The 18,732-nt window shown below is 41.3% G+C and overlaps 1 protein-coding gene across 2 annotated transcripts in view; it reads right to left on the reverse strand.

Moving 5' to 3' along the window:
- Positions 1–16,885, reverse strand: part of LOC127010333 (menin-like) — a 24,763-nt gene extending 7,878 nt beyond the window's left edge. The window contains exons 1-7 of one of the 2 annotated variants that reach the window (XM_050884264.1): positions 16,825–16,885; positions 13,332–14,039; positions 4,821–4,973; positions 1,986–2,092; positions 1,445–1,580; positions 1,129–1,336; positions 646–947 (exon numbers count right to left, since the gene is read on the reverse strand). In XM_050884264.1, the coding sequence (XP_050740221.1) occupies positions 646–947; positions 1,129–1,336; positions 1,445–1,580; positions 1,986–2,092; positions 4,821–4,973; positions 13,332–13,776 (1,351 nt within the window). In that variant the 5' untranslated portion in view covers positions 13,777–14,039; positions 16,825–16,885. Of the gene's footprint in view, positions 1–645; positions 948–1,128; positions 1,337–1,444; positions 1,581–1,985; positions 2,093–4,820; positions 4,974–13,331; positions 14,040–14,506; positions 14,998–16,824 lie in introns of those variants that run through there. The other variant, XM_050884267.1, reaches the window with a different exon arrangement.
- Between the last annotated feature and the right edge of the window lie 1,847 nt (positions 16,886–18,732).

Below are 18,732 nucleotides of genomic sequence, written 5' to 3' on the forward strand. Positions count from 1 at the left end.
AGGGAGCAGTGCACACCATTTTGCGGGTATCAGATACCATAAATAGCATACTTTTACTGCGCAAAGCGGTGATATCACTTATTGTGACTTCGTGAGCTTTCATATTTATCCATTTGTATTTAATGGTGGCAGAACTTGCATTACTAGTTTCATTTTAACTAGTGACACGAATTTGTGACTGTTTTTCACAATAGAATTTCACTCAAATAAGTGAATCAGCCCCACAGAAATATTATCAGTGTGTGTATGACAAATACAAAGATAAGCACATACTTTGATTTAACTCTAGGATGTCTTGTGGATCATTAATAAATAAAAACAAAATATCCGGATAGACTACTCTTTAGCCCACTACCGACTTATGGTGGCATAAAATAGTCCCTCCGCAAAGTTTGTACCCCACATTTGGTGATGTTAGGTGCACCTATTATGAACAAAGAAGAATTAAAATTTATAATGTTTTTGGATAGCTGTCATCTACATTAACTTACAGGAGTGTTCTGCAAAATGTTGACCCATTCTTGTTAAAATACATATCAGGTTATTAGAAAAGACACTGAATATCCCCCTTTTCAGACTCATGCAAAGTCTGACATAGAACCCCAACTGTTCCCCTTTTAACCCCATTAAAGGCCCAAATCTCACCATTAGAATCAGGGTCCACACAGAATATCTTGACGTGTGACCTGACATGCGCATCAAACTTGGCGATCGTGTTGAAGAGCGCTTTTGCCCAGCCAATGTGCAGCACCGGGGTGGCTGAGCCCTCCTCCCACTCACAGATTCCATCATAGAACTCCAGAAGGTACCCAAAGCACTCTGGGTCCTTCAGAATTGATCGTGCAGAGATGCCTGAGCTCACAACGCGCATGATGTGTGGAATCAGTTCATTGGCAATCTCTAGGAATTCCTTGTAAATTTCTTCGTCATCTCTTGAATAGTTGTAGCTGAAAAGATAAACCTCAGTCAAGTTCAGTGTTTTATTGTTTTTTCATGATTAACTTGATAATCTCTACATTGTTCATGTTTCCTAATGTAACAAGGCAAGATGAAATATTACATATAAGAATTAATGAGATATACAGGGTTTAAATGTTATGGAGTGTAGGGTAAACTTTTAAGCCATACTTTTTGATAACTGAAGCAGCTCGAGCCCAATATTTCAGGGCCTGCTTGTAGAGTTTGTTTCGGTAGCAGTAGCCCCCTAAGTAGGTGTATGGGTACACGTGCTGGTTGTGGTAGTAGCGCACAGCACTTGTGATGGCCTCCTCATACATGCGTGTGGCTGGTGCTCTTCCTTTGCTGGGCATCATTTCTTCAAGGTCACCCAGGTTGTCTGGAAATAGTTTAAAATTCAGTACATGAATTAAAATTATCTATATTTTGTACTGTAGCAATAGTATGATGATAATGCATAAAGTCAAAGGTGGCATATGATTCCAACCTATGGCCATGGGGTACTTGGTGAGGTGGCCAGCATCGTACAGCATCCACAGCAGTGCTTGTTGTAGCAACATGACCTCTTCAGAGTCTGTGGTGGCGTTGATGCCAGGGTTCATGTTAGACACTATCGTCGCCACCTGAATGTAACAAGACTCAGTTAACTCACAGTGTGACCATGTTTGCAGAAAAAAAGTAAGGAGTACAAAGCTCTGATAATTAAACAGATTTTTTATCTTATTATTTTTACCTAACTGAAACAGAAGATTTATTTTATGTGGTTTGTTCATTCAGTACTGACAAGTTCTCTTTGTGAGGGAAAAATTATTGCATATGGTTTAAAGGATTGGACTAGTCAAAAACATAACTTCCTTTCCAATCTTTGCATACAGGATGTCAAGATATGTATTCACTATCATCATGACCATGTTTTCATACTTAGGGAGGACCCACAATAATGCTAATCAATAACCAGTAATGAAAAAATCAGTAAAACATTAACCCGCAAGACTGTTCACTTGGTTGCTATGGCATGTAATCTTTACCTCCATGTGTCTGTTGCACACCACTGGCTGCCCATTGACATAGAGCCAAGACTTGCTGTAAACATCGTGCGTCACCGGTATACCCCTCTTGTCTTCATTGCCCTTCCCTGCAAGTCATGAGAAGGTTCACTCTTAGTAACGAGGGGACTGAATAGAATGGCAGTAGGGCATGTGACATTCAACTAATCTTGCATCCTTTATTTATAGACAAAGAAAGAATAAAAAAAAAGATTGTTTTAAGAATTATTACACTGCCAATACAGCACCCTTACTTTCTCTACTTCATGATAATAATGATAAAAATGACAAATAATGAGTATGAAAGTATGATTATGACAACAATTAGTGCTGTTAAAACTACTAGGATGAAAGTCACATCATTCCTAATTTTTTTATCTGTAATGCATGTCTTAAAAACTCTGCTATTACTACTATACAATACTATAAAAGTAACATATTCCAGAAAAAAACAAGTAACTACCTTACTCAATAAATAAAAAACAAATACATCTACAATTAAATACTTGAAATGAAAAGCATCAGCAACCTCACTCTACTAGAAACATGACCATCATCATCATCATCATCATCACCACTGTTTCTTCCTGATGTGGTGAAACTGTAGTGGTTGAAAGATATTTCACATCTTTTTAAATCTTGTAAATCTTGATTCTAAATGATGATGGTGATGATGATCCTTGTAAATCATGGATTATCCCAGACACAACAATGTTTTGCATAACAAGGATGCATCACCACCTGATACTTAAAAGTATGTGGGAAATAAAATCATTAAGAGATCCAAGGAATGCAAGAAGGAAAACTCAACACAAAGGAGAAAACTCCAACAGCAGCATCTGGCACGCAGCCCAAACTTCCGTGTGGAGGAACCCAAAAAATATTACCATCAGTTATGTAAGTCAGCAAACAGATGTCACATTCAACCCAGGAGGGAATGAGAACTGACTGGTTATGTAATTATTAAACACTGGAGAAACTATTGGATGAAAACCTGAATAGTAGTGCAAATACTGCAATGGTAAATAATACAAAATAATTTTAGTAATGCTGACATTGAAAACACCTATGACACAAGTGTAGTCTGAGGAAATATGGGTACCTTTTTAAGGTGAGAAAAGAAATATTTAAGAAAATGAGCCAAGGAGCAAATAAAACACAATTAAAGAAACAGAAGCAAAATATGGGAAAAAAAAAATAATAACAATAGGAGAAAGCACAAATTACAAGTACCAAATAAAAAGCTGACAGAAGTTAAGATACAAGTGGCTGCAAAAACAATGATAAAAAAGAAAGAATAAAGAGGAATAATAACATGATCAACTGTACACGGATGTCTGCAAGGAGAGGTGGCTGATGGAAACTGTATGGGAGGTGGAAAGAAAGAGTGTGCTGTGTATCAAGGTCAAGGCTAATCAATAACTTAGGCTGCCTCAGCCACCAGTGGCAGCAGCAGCAGTAGCCAACCCCCCTACTCCTCCTCTTTCCTCCCACTCACTCTTGCATAACAGACTAGTCAGGTATCCTAAATCTAAAAGTACACCCATTTAAAGGTACACACCCACACACAGATATACATAAATCATTATTATTGGTAAAATGCACTTTAATGTAAACCTCAATTCTGTAGATATGTATTGTTATGAATGTATTAAAGGAAAAGATGAAAGACCACAATACCAGGATTAATGATGAAAAGGATCAACTGTGGTGCAGACTACTGGATCAATAGAACAAGCTTCCACAAACTGGTCTGTAAAGGACATGCTCTCATGCACAGATGACAGGGACAGACAAACAAAAGAAAAAGACAGACAGATAGACAGACTAACAGGCAAACACACACACACACACACGGCTCCTCTTGCTTGGGCTCTACTTTGATTAAGCTTTGACTTAGTGACCTATAAAACCAAATGTTTCTTAAATGCTAACACAAAGAGCCACACATCCCATTACCTTGACACTTTCAACCAACTTCAGAGCATTTTTTTTTTTTTATTCTGTTATAAATAACTTTGGAGAGTGGGTTGTTCAGGTTAGTTTTAAGTTTATATGATGGAAACACTGTATCAGTCAATTATTGACATATAATGCTGCCATAACTGACTTATAGTGGCTAAAACAGCAAGGAAAGTGCACATGGGCATTGTAGAAAGAAGAGGAAAGAAAGGATGCAAGCACAAAACTAATTATGTTTATGAAGTTTACCTAGGCAATCTTTTGCTTCTATCTAAGCAATTATGGCTTCTATATTATGATTAGCAACATGAGGTTAGGTTTTCAAACATTCTAAATGTAGGTGAAGGTGTAAATTAAGGGTTATGGAGTCATAAGTACACAAATACTGATTCAGATTGAGCACCCTGCCACAAATGAATTCCAACTTGTACTAACAAATTACTGATTGTGGCATTTATGTTTTATAGTCCAGTTGCATGTTGAATCATAGATGTGGTTGTGTTTTAAGGGTTAATGAGTCATAAGATACACAAATATTGATTCAGACTGAGAAAATGAATTCACATTAGCATCCTGGAACCAGACTTCACTCAACCAATGTTATAATGAGTTTGCAAAACAAAATTTTGCTTTGTGAATGCTTTTGGGGGAATGTAACCTGTTCATAAAGTGGGGTCACCTGTACATACATTAAAGTTGAAATATTTAGTTTCCATTTTCTTCTATCTTCATTTACACTTTACCACACTAATAATAGTAATGATATGTTGCTACTGCTAGCAGTAATAACAAAATATCAATAATAATGATAATAATAATGGTAATAATGAAGGGAAACAGGAGGCACCCACTCACCGTGCCACGTGACCTCAACGGTATGTTGTCCCTTGTCTCCAAACACCACCCAGGTGTGGTCCTCTGAGAGGGCAAGGTGCACATCGTAGTAACCTAGTGCCTGGCACGCCGCCACTACTGCCAGCGTGGTGCCTGAGCTGTCCAGCTTGGCTCCTGCAGTACAAAATATAACATGCTAAGTGAAGGTTACTCAGTGTCCAAAAATGGTTCTACAACTCCAATACAAATGAAAGAAATTTCAACTTAAATTGTGAAAAAAGTTTTGGGTTGTAGAGTAATTCTGTGGAATTTAAACAATTCAAGATAATTAGTGATAATAGACAAAAATAAGACTGCCATGCAGAGGACATCAAGCCTACTAGACCTGATGGCCTAATAATGCCATCTCAAGTGAAGAATGTTCTTAGCCTCTCAATTAAAGTTAAACTCCTATAACTCTGCAAGCAAAGAAATATTAATTAAAAAAATTTGAGTTCCAATAAATACTGGGAAAAATCGTTAAAAAAATTTGCATCTCTGCATTTTCCTGAGTTGTAAACACATACATAGTGGTCTATACTCGGCATGGCGAGCCCAAACTAGTTTTGTTTCAACATGTATATACTCTATACATATGACCCAACTTACTCTCCTGCACTCTGATTTATCTTGGCATACTGTCTAATTGTTACCACATCTCTTGGTCTACACTGGCAAGCACTAACTTTATTTGAACATCCCTGCATTTGACAGACACATTAGGCACCCAACATTGTGCAACTGGGGGAACAAGTTACGTCAAGATAGTGGCATTAGCCGAGTGGCCTGTATTGGAGTAGGGACATAGGCAAAAATTGGTTTACTAACAGGGTGGTGGATGAGTGGAATAGGCTTAGCAGTCATGTGGTGAGTGCCAATACAATTGTCACATTCAAAAATAGACTAGATAAATTCATGGACAGCGATATTAGGTGGGGTTAGATACACGGGAGCTTAGGGTCAAAGGAGCTGCCTCGTACAGGCCTGCCGGCCTCTTGCAGACTCCTGCGTTCTTATGTTCTTATGAGTAATTGTGCAGGGAGGTGGGAGGGGGGAAGGGCACCCATGTTTGTAAACAAGGGAAACACCAAAGTTATACGAGTGCAGCCAGTGTCGCCTCTTCTGCATATTTTTGCCTTCTTCAAATATTCTGTACAATTATGATTGCTGCTTTAAGTAAAGGGTCACCTATATGAGTTGCTGTGGGAATACTGTGGGGGAGCTGTTGTGTAGGATGCCATTTTTGTTATGTACAACTGATCCACTGTCATGTTGGACTCTCTCCCCCACCTGCGAGAGATTGTGCAACTAATGGGTCCAATGAACATAGGGGATGTATCCATGCCTGAGCCATGTGGCTTGACTTGCTCTCCCATGCTCTCTGATGCACCTCAACATACTGCCAAGTTGTAGCCACATCTCACGGTTTACACTCGGCAGACGAAAACAGTGTGCAACAAGTGTCAAGACCTATGAAACCATGAATTGCATAAAAAAAGAAGCAAAATGTTGGGTGTACTGTAAGAACAGATAACAATAATCCATTTCTGACTCTTTATACTTATAAAATGTATATGATACTTCCATTAATAAGGCACCAGAACAAATTATAGCATCCCAATCACTCTCAGACAAGTAGCAGCTAACAGTACAGTCCACCACCCATCGTTCAAGCATATCATCCATGCCATATTCACAAATGAGAGTACAGTACACTCTGTCATCTTCATCAATTCAGCTAAGGCCCTTCCAGAAAGTCAGCTAGGTTTTACATTGATTAGGATGAGGTGAAATAGAACATAAGAACATAAGAACATAAGAACGCAGGAGTCTGCAAGAGGCCGGTAGGCCTGTACGAGGCAGCTCCTTTGACCCTAAGCTCCCGTGTATCTAACCCCACCTAATATCGCTGTCCATGAATTTATCTAGTCTATTTTTGAATGTGACAATTGTATTGGCACTCACCACATGACTGCTTCCACTCATCCACCACCCTATTAGTAAACCAATTTTGCCTATGTCCCTGTTGAATCTGAATTTATCCAGTTTAAACCCGGTTCTCTTACCAACAAAACCTTATGAATGTCTCCTTATTAAAGCCCTTCATCCATTTATAAACCTCGATCATGTCTCCACGCACCCTTCGCCTTTCTAGAGAATGCAAGTTTAACTGTTTGAGTCTTTCCTCGTATGGCAAGTTTCTCAACCCCTGAATCATCTTAGTCATCCTCCTCTGCACCGATTCTAACATTTTGATATCCATTCTATAGTAGGGTGACCAGAACTGAACCGCATAGTCAAGATGAGGTCTAACTAATGCTAAATATAGTTTGAGGAAGACTTCGGGGCTTCTGTTGCTTACGCTCCTTGAAATAAATCCCAGTACCCTATTAGCTCGATTTCTAGCTTGAATGCATTGTGCCCTTGGACGGAGATCAGAGCTCACTAAGACCCTAAATCCTCTCAGACCTACTTATGAGAGTGTCATTTAAGCAATAGTTATGTGAGGGGTTGTTCCTACCTACACTCAGAATACTGCACTTCCCTACATTGAACTCCATCTGCCATTTATCCGCCCAGTCATATAATCTGTTGAGTTCACCTTGGAGAATACTAGCGTCCTGATCCGACTCAATTACTCTACCGATCTTGGTATCATCTGCAAATTTACTAACATCACTACTAATTCCTGTGTCTAAGTCATTGATATAAATAATAAACAAAAGTGGACCTAATACCGAACCTTGTGGGACCCCACTCGTAACACATCCCCAGTCAGATCTTTTACCATTGATTTGCACCACCAGAATAGGGTGGAGAATTAGCTTGAACTCTGGAAAGTGTAGGCCAAACAGAGCAGAAACAGGCCAGGTGAGAGCAAGCATGTCAGAGTGCCATGGAGGTAAACAATAGTTTCCATTACAAAGTTCAATATTTTGACTCTCAACCCCATTTCCTGGTCACCTGAAGGAACTAAACCTGCCTGTCCGATGCAGTCTCTCTAGGGATAGTAACTTACTACTACTAAACAGCACCCACACCTAGTTACGAATCAGAGGGCCTGAGTTTGAATCTTGGTTCGGGCAGGTGGCACACAGCCCACCCAGCTGTTCATCCTTACGTGTTGATTGAAAACTGGGTTACCCGGGGAAACCTGGGGGAATGTAACTTAGGACCCCTTCACACGAGCGGTTGTCTCCCGCGCGGTAGTATGGCCACGCGGGTGGGTGTCTTAGAAGGCATGTCTTCACACGAGCGGTTTTCCTGCGCGGTTCGTCTGCAGCAGTGCACAGAATACTTGTCAGTTTGTCGAGACTTGTTTGTTTGTGTGTTCGAGATGGAGGATGTAAAGAAGAGGGTGATCTCTGTGTATATAATGAACAGGGTGTTAAAAAGAAGTGACTATGTAAATGGTGGACCCACCCAATAAACAGCCCTAGGCTCCTTCATGGAGCATTCTACACATTATATTCTGACCTGAAAGCTGATGAAGAAAAGTTTTTAATTATTTCCGCATGTCATCTTCTACATTTGAAGAACTTGTGAGCAAAATGAACCTCTGCCACACGTTAACCACATCTGCCGCGTTGGGAAAAACCTCCCGTCTGAAGAGCTCCATAGACTTCTATAGTATTCTGAACCGCCTGGCGCTGCGTGGGTTAGCAGTGCACGCGGTTGGTAAATCACTGCCGCGCGGCCAGCATGTGAAGGGCCTCATTGAACTTCACTGATTTCTAAACCGCGTGGGAGAAAACCGCTTGTGTGAAAGGGGCCTAAAGGGGCTATTACACTGAGCAAATTTGCTGTGGATCTTCAGTCAAACCATGATTTCTGCTGCCGTGGTTCTCAATTCCGTGGCTTTCTGACGTGTTCACAATCTTCCAAAGCTACGGTAGATTTCACCGAAGGACGACGGTATTACTCACCATCATCATCATTAGCAATAACAAGAAACAAGAAGAAGAGGAAGAGGCTACACCCTACTGTCCCTACATTTGTACAGCTATGAGTGTTGTTGCCTGGACCAAGGCCTCCGAGACCACTTTAATTAAGAAATTATGGGATATGCCAGCTTTGGGGGATCCTAGGCATGAATTGTATGCAAAAAAACTGCATAGAAGAAAGAGCAGACACTGGTTTCCTAAGCCTTGTGTCTTTCTTGGCTATAGATGGTTGTACAAGGCTCAATATTTCATAAAATTGGTCCTTGCCGACTCATCCACTGCCTGTACCCTTCCTCGTCTTCTAGACGTAGTTCTTGCAACAGCTGCATCACTTCATTGCGCTCCTCTCTTCTTGTAAGCCATTGCCGCCTCCACATTCTTTTCAATTTCCGTTGCTTGCGTAAATTGAGTGTCACTAGAGCCAAAGCAACAGCACTTTAGAGTGAAAATGGGGGTGTGAACAGGGACGTCAGCCATACTTGTTGTTGTGAAAATGTGTCAGTCAAGACCACGGTACGCTGAGAGAGTGCAAGGCAAGTGTGATAGGAAGAGGATGGTAGTATGTGCACGTAGGCAAAAATCCATGATTTTATGACTGAAGATCCAGGGAAAATTTGCCCAGTGTAATAGCCCCTTTAAGGGGAGCGTCCGCCATGTCTTTAATTATTAGCGTATGATACTGATTATATTCATGTGAAATGTATGCTTATGGTGAAGTAATATATGCTTACTTTCAGATCTATACGTCGATACATAAAAGCAGGAAAAAATAGTGTAATTTTTTAACAAAACTCAACTCAAAATTCCTCTCTATCTAATGACCTACACTGATGAAAAAAATAACAAAAGAAACTTAGTGCAAATTCCAAAAGATTCATCAAGGAAAATTTTTCAATTTTGCTTTTGTTAAATGATGAGAATTTTTTTTCAATTTCGTTGGTGTATCTAACAATATTATTTTTTTCCAACAATTGTCCCTTAATACAATTAATTGAAAAGAAAACTTGTGATGAAAAGCTTGTGCTTCAGCTCCTCTTTCCAATGATGTATTGTTTATTAAAATTGGTCAAATAGTGGCAAAGTAATTTTAGAAAAAAAAAGAAAAAAAAAAATCCCGTTTTCTAAAAAGTGAGTTAAAGTCTGCGGATTTATAGAGTTCGCCCTTTAAACCTAGATGCCTTCCCGGTTGGTATTCTTTACTGAATTCCAGTTTTTTCTTTGTTTTGAAGGACTTTGTGTGTCTGATAAGTGTCCTTTCCTTGGAAATCGAGCTGACATGCAACTTATCTCTGGCTCCTCCAGGGTGACTGATGTATGTGTCAGATCTGCTGCCTCCAAGGCCATCGCAGATGCTAGTTTGCCTCAAGATGCCATACGAATATTATTTTAAACTATTTTCTATGCTGAAACATGATGATGTACGCACCTGTGTATGAATAGTTTTTTTTTTTTTTTTTTTTTTTTTATGTGCCAGCCAATAGCGCCGGTAGACTTTCTTGAGGGGCCTAGATGGTAGTCGGCCCCAGCCTGTCATCGCACAGGCAAGTGTTTAATAGTGACAGAAGTGACGGGCGGAAGAGGGCGGGGGGGAGGGATTCAGCCATAACTGTCATATTTTGCTTATTTCTTAATAATATTGTTCCACAAGCTAGCCGAGGCGTGTACGAAGACGTTAATTTTTTCAATTTTATAATTATTTTTTTTAATCCACGGTGGACGCTCTCCTTATTAAGTGACCCAGATGACTCACTTGCCCTGTGTCCCAGGATGATGGGTTATTTCCTGTCCTACTCATGGGCCAATGTGACAAAGACGAGCAAGAAGGCCATTCACAGTTTTTGTGTATGCCCCAACTTTACTAACTTAGTAATTTAGCCCTATCAACAGCAGTCACCTCCCTTTAAACATTGCACACACATGTATGCATGCACAAACACAAATTAATACTTTTATATATACCTATATGTATTTTTAGGGCCAGTGACGCAGATAATTTTTACTTTCGCTAACCTCTATATCTCTTTATTCTTCATTCTGAACCACATCAGTAATGTTAAATTATTTTACCAGTATTCTAGAATTTCAATCACAACAAGAGGCAAAGGAGGCCCAGGATGACCAGTGTTCATTTCACTATGTACACAAAGTTTGTATAATGTTTTTATTATTTGTTTTGAATAAATTTGACCTTCATTTTTGCTGGAAATGCTTTCTTTTCCCTCAGCCTGCCTCCCTGCTTTGAGTAGTGTTTGGACATTGGTGGCGAGGCAGACCAGACTACCATCTGACCCACACACTGCACTACCACATTTTCTAAAAAAAATAATAAAAAAATAAAAAATAAAAAATAAAATAAAAACTTAACAGAGCCTTTATCCACTACTGAGAGTAATCAATCCATTGCCACTAAAATAGTTTGTTATTGGTGTCATGACAATGCATAACTGGAAAAATTAAAAAAATAATGACAATTCATATTCTAAGTATATAGGCTCAAAATACATTGAATAAAGATATCTAGTAGTTGGAGAGCAGAAGAATTGGCTCTGATACTGATCCTAATGTTGGTTAATGCCAGGTACATCCAATGAAAACTGTTTTCAGTGACAAACAACAAACTGAAATCTATCAGCAGAGTAATTCTAGATAATTACCGAACAATGTGACGGGGAATATCGAGATGAGGGTAGCCTCTTCCGCCGCCAGTATCATCAATGGCACAACACAAAGCAGGTCACATGTATTTATCGTCAGCAATTAAAATTAACAAATCTAACAAAACTAAATCTAACCTGATATAAACTAACCTAACCATATCTAACCTAAGCCAACTTGACCCGACTCCCACCCCAACTGCCAATATATGACGTGCGTTCCTAAACTTTATATATCAATATTTTAAGGCTTCTTTAGCTCTCTGGAAGTTATTATTTACTGCACTGCATTCAGATAAATCAAACATGCAATGTCAGCACAGAGACAGAGGTAAAAGATAAGGGGTGACGGTAAAGATTGATATTATAAAGGAGCCGATATTTCGTTTCCTATTTAACCAACTGCTCTTCTGTGATAATGTATGTTAAGCTACTGACCTTCAAAACTCTAATCCAATAGGAGAGTGTAGAGATCTAAACAACTGTGAAAACAGCCATGAAATGTGTGCAAGAACCTGTGAGTCCACTGGCAACGTAAACCTGCGGCTCACCGCCATAACCTATTCCGCCACCAGTAACAACAACAGTGAAGCGCGGTCTATCACACGTATTTATTGTAAAAAAAATAAACTTAGGAAATGTACCGTAACCAAACTTAATCTAATCTAACCTAACGTACTTAACTTAACCTACCTATAGCAAATATTTGACAGGGTCATATTATGATTATTATTCATTTGCACGACAAATGATGCCTCAAAACACTCGAGCTTAAAAATCCAGGGCACGGAAATAGATGAAAAGGCCATGGGCTGTGCCGCCTGCAGTCGCGCAGCTTCCAACACACATTTCATGGCTATTTTGGCAGTAATTTTGATCTCTACACTTTTCCTATTGATTTCTGGGAGGTTTAAAGATTAGGAGATTTCACATGTGACAACAGGAGACGAGATATCAGTGCGTTAATACAACTAATCTGGTAAAGATTCGTTTTAGTACCATGCCAGTATCTCATTATCTACTTTATGAAACATCACTATCTCTTCATATATCTTTTCTACAAACCTTCAACAGTCATGGAAACACTTTCAAAATCCAATTGAAGGACTTTTTGTTTACTCTTGAAAATAGGGAATAAAGTTTGTGAAAGCGCGTCGCCTCCTCTGGCGGCGGCCGCGGCGACAGTGCCGCCGCTGCAGCCACAAAATAGCTCGCAGAGGGTTTAGGGTGGGGGAGCATATTTAAACTACTCCAAGCAAACTTTATGACCTGCTAATGGGGGGGCTGCGCCCCCCTCGACCCCCACTTCTAACCAGGGGGGGCTGCACCCCCCTCTGGAACCCCCCACAAGTATATGTGACTTATTTCTGCGAGGAGGTATTTCTCGAAACACCGGCTGCACCGCTGCCGTAGCCAGAGCAAACCTGTTATTTTTATGCAAATACCGCGAATTTTATCATAGAGCATGAATATAATCTAACCTAACCTTACCTAACAAAACCCTCTGCGAGCTATTTTGCAGCTGCGGCGGCACCACTGTCGCCACGGCCAGCACCAGAGGAGGCGACGTGCTTTCGTAAACTTTATCCCTTAGTTTCAAAATTTAAAAAAATCCTTGAATTGAATTTTGAAAGCATTTCCATGAATGTTAAATGTTTGTAGAAAAGATATATGAAGAGCTACTGATGTTTCATAAGGTAGGTAATGAGATACTGGCACAGTATTAAAATGAATCTTAACCAGGGTGACTACATTATTACCAAGACAATTCATCACAAAACAACGCTTGTGGCCATAGAACGAGCCCGTTGAGTGAATGGTGGTGGCTGTCATGCCGTGGGCAGGTGACACCCCCTTTGCAGTGCCTGACACCCCTGACAGTCCCCCCGGCGTACCTGTCATGTAGCTGTAGATGGACTGCAGGTGCGCCCTGTCCTTGTAGTAGCTGCTGGAGAGCGTGCACCACACAACGTCTGAGATCCGCTTCACCAGCTCCCGGGTAGCGTACCGCGGGCTGCCGAAGGAGGCCACATCCACGTGTGCCTTGATAATAGCCAAGAACCGCTGGTGTAACGCCTCCACCGTCTCATACTCGACACAGGGAAGGACGTGGTGGTTCTCCGAGAACCTGCCGTCCGAGAACTCGTCCTCATAAGAGACTGGCGGCTCCGACACTCCCCGGGAGCACGTCAGCGTGTTTTCAATGTGTCCCACGATTATGGACAATATCGCAAGGTTTGGCTCACTGTTCTTCTCTAAATGAAGTCTGAATAGCTTCACCACTCCGTCAATGTCTGTTAGCGGGAAGAGTGCCCTCTCCTCGCTAGATAACTTGGCCATTTTGTTTACAGATGCGTCACAAACATCAACAACATGTTCCAGTAATGTCGAGGCGGCCGCCACGTCCGAACCCCGCCGCTGTCTGCTGCTGCCGCCCGCCGCCGCTGCCGCTGCCCCACGACGCCACCGACGCCCCTGCCGCCGCCAGTGCCGCCCCACGGGAGGAGGCTCCGCCAGGCTGGCGTGAGGAGGGTGGTGGTGCAGTATCAACACAGCTGCTGGTGTGGCAGGAGGGGCACCTCGGCGGGAAGGAAACTCCGCATCTGCAACCAAATACAAGTCCCGTTATTTTCCCCCGCGATGACCACTTGCACAAATTTCTTGCAAGTTGCAACTTCTGTAAAATTTGATAAGATTAAATTAGAATGAGCAATAAAAGAGATAATATGCATGCATTTCATTCAAACAGGAAAATTTTGATTATCCATGTAAACGTTTCACTAAAGGAAAAAAAAGTGCCTAAAACACACTTATTAGCAGATTAAAATAATTTTGATGTTATATTGTGTTACTTTAATAAGTTGTCATTAAATAATGGCTTCGGCCTGGCCAAACATTAACTTTCAGAAGACTACGCCGTGAGTGAGGGAGGGAAGAGGTTCCTGACGCGTCAATGCAGGACTGCAGGGGCTCAACTTCCTCCATTGATTGCAGTGATAGTTCTCAATGACACGTCCAGTTAATGTGTCATGAAATACTGGAAGACAAATATGCAGTAAATAAAAATCACCTGAATGTCGCTAAGCCCTCTTGACAAGTGGATAAGGATAAAACAAGGGAACAGCGAGCCACGTGCGTATCTACGGCCGAGAAGAGAAATAATAGCGAGGACTAGTGAAGGGACGAGGGAGTTGCGCCACAGTTAATGCCAGCGCGCGCCACACCCTGTATTACACCCTCCTTCCCCTCCCTGCTAGCCCGCCACACCTGCCCAGCGCCTTTATGCACCCTGTCACCCGGCCCGAGAGGGCTGACCAGCGGGGAGCAGATCATGGCCGGGCCCAACAAGAAGGCATGATGGCGTTTGATAGTTTCCAAGACAGCAGCGTAAGGCACCTGCGTCAGCCACTGCGTCACCAGGTGTGAACGACGCACTGACGCACACACGCAAAGGCTAGGCGGTACACACACACGGACAGACAGACAGACACACGTTATGATTCACTGAAAACTCCCGTTCATTGCTAGTCCATATCGATCCACATGGAGAGGGAGAGTCATTGCTGCAGGATTTGTAACGTACGTACACCGGTTATTGGCTTGATAAGTGTAACGGAAACTGGGACACACACACACACACACACATGCACACACGAATATACTCAAAGACTCGGCCGCGCCGTACCTTATGACGCAAGAATTAAGTTGCAAAATACCTTCGATTCACTTACTCATCTCACACCTTTAGTGCCCCGTGCTGGCGCCTGGCAGCCATAAACATATATATTTCCTAAATGTAGTGAACAGTTTCGAGGACTAGAATATATATAGTATGGGACTACGTAGTATATGAAGCGCTATAAATTGATAAAGCAATTCCTGGTAAACGAATCGATATGAGCCGTCAGTTGTACGTACGCCACCACTTAAAATGAATAGTATGTTTCACCACTGTATACTAATATACTACTTTTATAGTACTGTGCCACTATTATATCGAGGGTCCGATATCGCCGCGTGAATTCCAGAAGCGTGCAATTAATATGTGCATGTGGACACTGACACTGGACAGCTGCATGCACCAAATTAATATTCTCATCATTAAGAAATATTTTAACGATATTCATCCATCACGCAACTGTAATGTTAAATGGAGTCACTACTAATATATATGGTACCAGTAGAATAATCTCTCTCTCTCTCTCTCTCTCTCTCTCTCTCTCTCTCTCTCTCTCTCTCTTTTCCTACATGCAAGATGATAATGTAGCCTACGTCTCATCTTTTCCTTTTTATATCTTGTGTTAGTCCACATAATTTTCATGATATTTCATCCCTTAAATTTCTCAGAATAGAGCCTCTCGTGTAGCGCGCGCCTCTTTCTTCAATACTGTTATTCATGTTTCTTGCAAAGCGGATTTCCATAGCTACTTCAGCTGCATATTCTAATGTTGGACTTATTAAAATGATATATTCGAGTGATAGCTTAATTATATTCATATCCAAAGGCGAATCTGTACCTTTACGTCCTACATATTTCTATGATAAACTGTTAAATTGGTTATACTTTCAATTTTTTTGTTAATAAACGAGCGACAATCAATAGCATTAATATTATTATTCCATAAATCGGGTGTTTTACTTGGGAGATTCCTTAATGTTTAGTACTGATAATTCATTGTGTGTGTGTGTGTGTGTGTGTGTGTCATTCACCATGGTTTGATCACGCTGTAGACTCGAGATCGGCAGCCATATCACTCTATACCTGAGTGAGCTTGGAGCTCAGCAGGTGACTGTTGGGTACAGTTGCATGGAACCTCACATCACATCCACACACACCCAGGAGGCGGGACACAATACTAACTGACATACTCTTTGCGCGGTATCTATTCATTGCCATGGGTGGATCGACATGGGATACGGATCGATTAAAGGAGACTGCCCGTCCGTCTCCACTCCGCCAGTTGGGAATCAAACATACAGGACCGATTGTGTGGCAAGGATGGAAGATTAATTTCTTGGAGGATTCTACCTCCAAATGGGGGCGGGCATGTTAACCACTGCTCTACGGAGCTCCGCGTGTCATTCACCCCACGGTCTTATCACATGCTGAACTCGTGATCGCTATCCAATACCCTTTTGGAGTTTTCTTTAGAGTTCGGAAGGACCGATCTATCGCTACTTGTTAAATCCTCACACACTACACATCTCGATCCGCGCTGTCACCCTTGCTCAAGGGGGGCCAGTACGTATAACCGCTCAAGTTAGTGAAAGAAATTCATGAGTGCGACTCCTCTCAGCCTGGCGTGGTGACAGGCAAAGTTGGGCTATGAGCCTATGAAGCTACGTATATGAAATGTGTGTGTGTGTGTGTGTGTGTGTGTAATTCACCTCTTGGTCTGCTGCGGGTCTCTCTCGAGACAGCCAACCGTTCCCCTGCGATCTTTGGGTAGGACTGAGACCACTCACTGTGTGTGTGTGTGTGTGTGTGTGTGTGTGTGTGATTCACCACGGCCTGATCACGAGCTGGACTCGTCATCGCCAGCAAGTATAGCTATACCCTCTGGATTAGGGCAAGGCTCTTTATAGTAGATCTTAATTCACACACCACACATCCCATCCCCCTTGCTCAAGGCAGGACATTAACCACTCTTTGTCAGCGGAAAAATCCCGGTCTGAGCAGGGCTCGATAACCTCCACCGTCCATGTTTTCAGGCCGCGAAGCCTGACAGCGCAGAGCTTTAACCATTGAGATATCGGAGCGGTGTGTGTGTGTGTGTGTGTGTGTGTGTGTGGCTACCTCTCTCTCTCTCTCTCTCTCTCTCTCTCTCTATATCTATATTTATATATATATATATATATATATATATATATATATATATATATATATATATATATATATATATATATATTAATATATCAATAAATCAACATATATATACATATATACATATATATATATATATATATATATATATATATATATATATATATATATATATATATATATATAGAGAGAGAGAGAGAGAGAGAGAGAGAGAGAGAGAGAGAGAGAGAGAGAGAGAGAGAGAGAGAGAGAGAGAGAGATTCGTATATAGCAGTGTGTAAGATCAGAAGACAAAGAGAGAAGGAAGGAAAAAAAAGTCCAGTATCTGTTTACGTATATCCGTTCGTCACACAAACAAGCCAGCAGCGATAACGCGGGTCATCGAAAAAAAGATAGATTTAACACGCGTGAATAAAAGCTGGAGAGATCTATGCAGTGACAGTTTCCTGGATTGCATAACCATTCATTATAAAGTCCGTGAGCTTTGTTCCCGCATTTTTTTTCCACCAGCCCGTCGGGACCGTGGTAAGGCAGCCAGCCAAACAATCCTTGAGCGAGCCAGTCAGACAGTCAGCCAGCCAGTCAGTCAGCCTTGAAGCAAAGGTCATCAGACAGGAAGCGACCCACACCCATGTTCACTATTTTCACCTCTTTACTTTTCTCTCGGTATAGTGAAACAACTATATTACGGAGGCGTGTCATGAAATACAGGCATAGATAGATAGATAGATAGACAAATAATAAAGATAGATAGATATAGATATAAAAATAAAGACTGATAAACAAAAATAGATACTCAGGTAGGTTATATATATATATATATATATATATATATATATATATATATATATAGAGAGAGAGAGAGAGAGAGAGAGAGAGAGAGAGAGAGAGAGAGAGAGAGAGAGAGAGAGAGAGAGAGAGAGAGAGAGAGATAATGGTAAATTAGAACAATGCAAAGAAGCCAATGTGAACAGTAGTGTACCACTGAGAAGTATCGTCCACAGCATCTATACACACACATACACACACACATACACATACATAAAAAATAAAAAAAAACGCGAGGCCTCACACCTTTTCACATGTATACGCTCAAGGCCACATTACGTCGACGAGGGAGGGAGATGCTACACACAGTTGGGACTCGGCGAAACGATACACTGATGTCATAAGTTCCTTTACGAGCGAAGGAACTGTACGTAACTGGAGACTGCACACCCAAACACAACGATCTCCTGGGCATGTGTGGAAATGTGTGATGAGCCTTGTTTTACTGTGCGAGATATTAAAAGGAGATATTATGAGCCAACTTCCCATAGCCTACCACGCGATATATACTGACAAGCCCGGCCCTTTTCTCAGACGTTTCGTGGCTTACACAGCACACTCCCACATTTGATAAGGCTTTCGGTGTTATGGGCATTTACAGGGGTAGTTTTATGACCCTGGTGGTAGTTTAATCCTTCTTCTGT

This window comes from Eriocheir sinensis, chromosome 4 (genome assembly GCF_024679095.1).
Source record: "Eriocheir sinensis breed Jianghai 21 chromosome 4, ASM2467909v1, whole genome shotgun sequence".
Lineage (NCBI taxonomy): Eukaryota > Metazoa > Arthropoda > Malacostraca > Decapoda > Varunidae > Eriocheir > Eriocheir sinensis.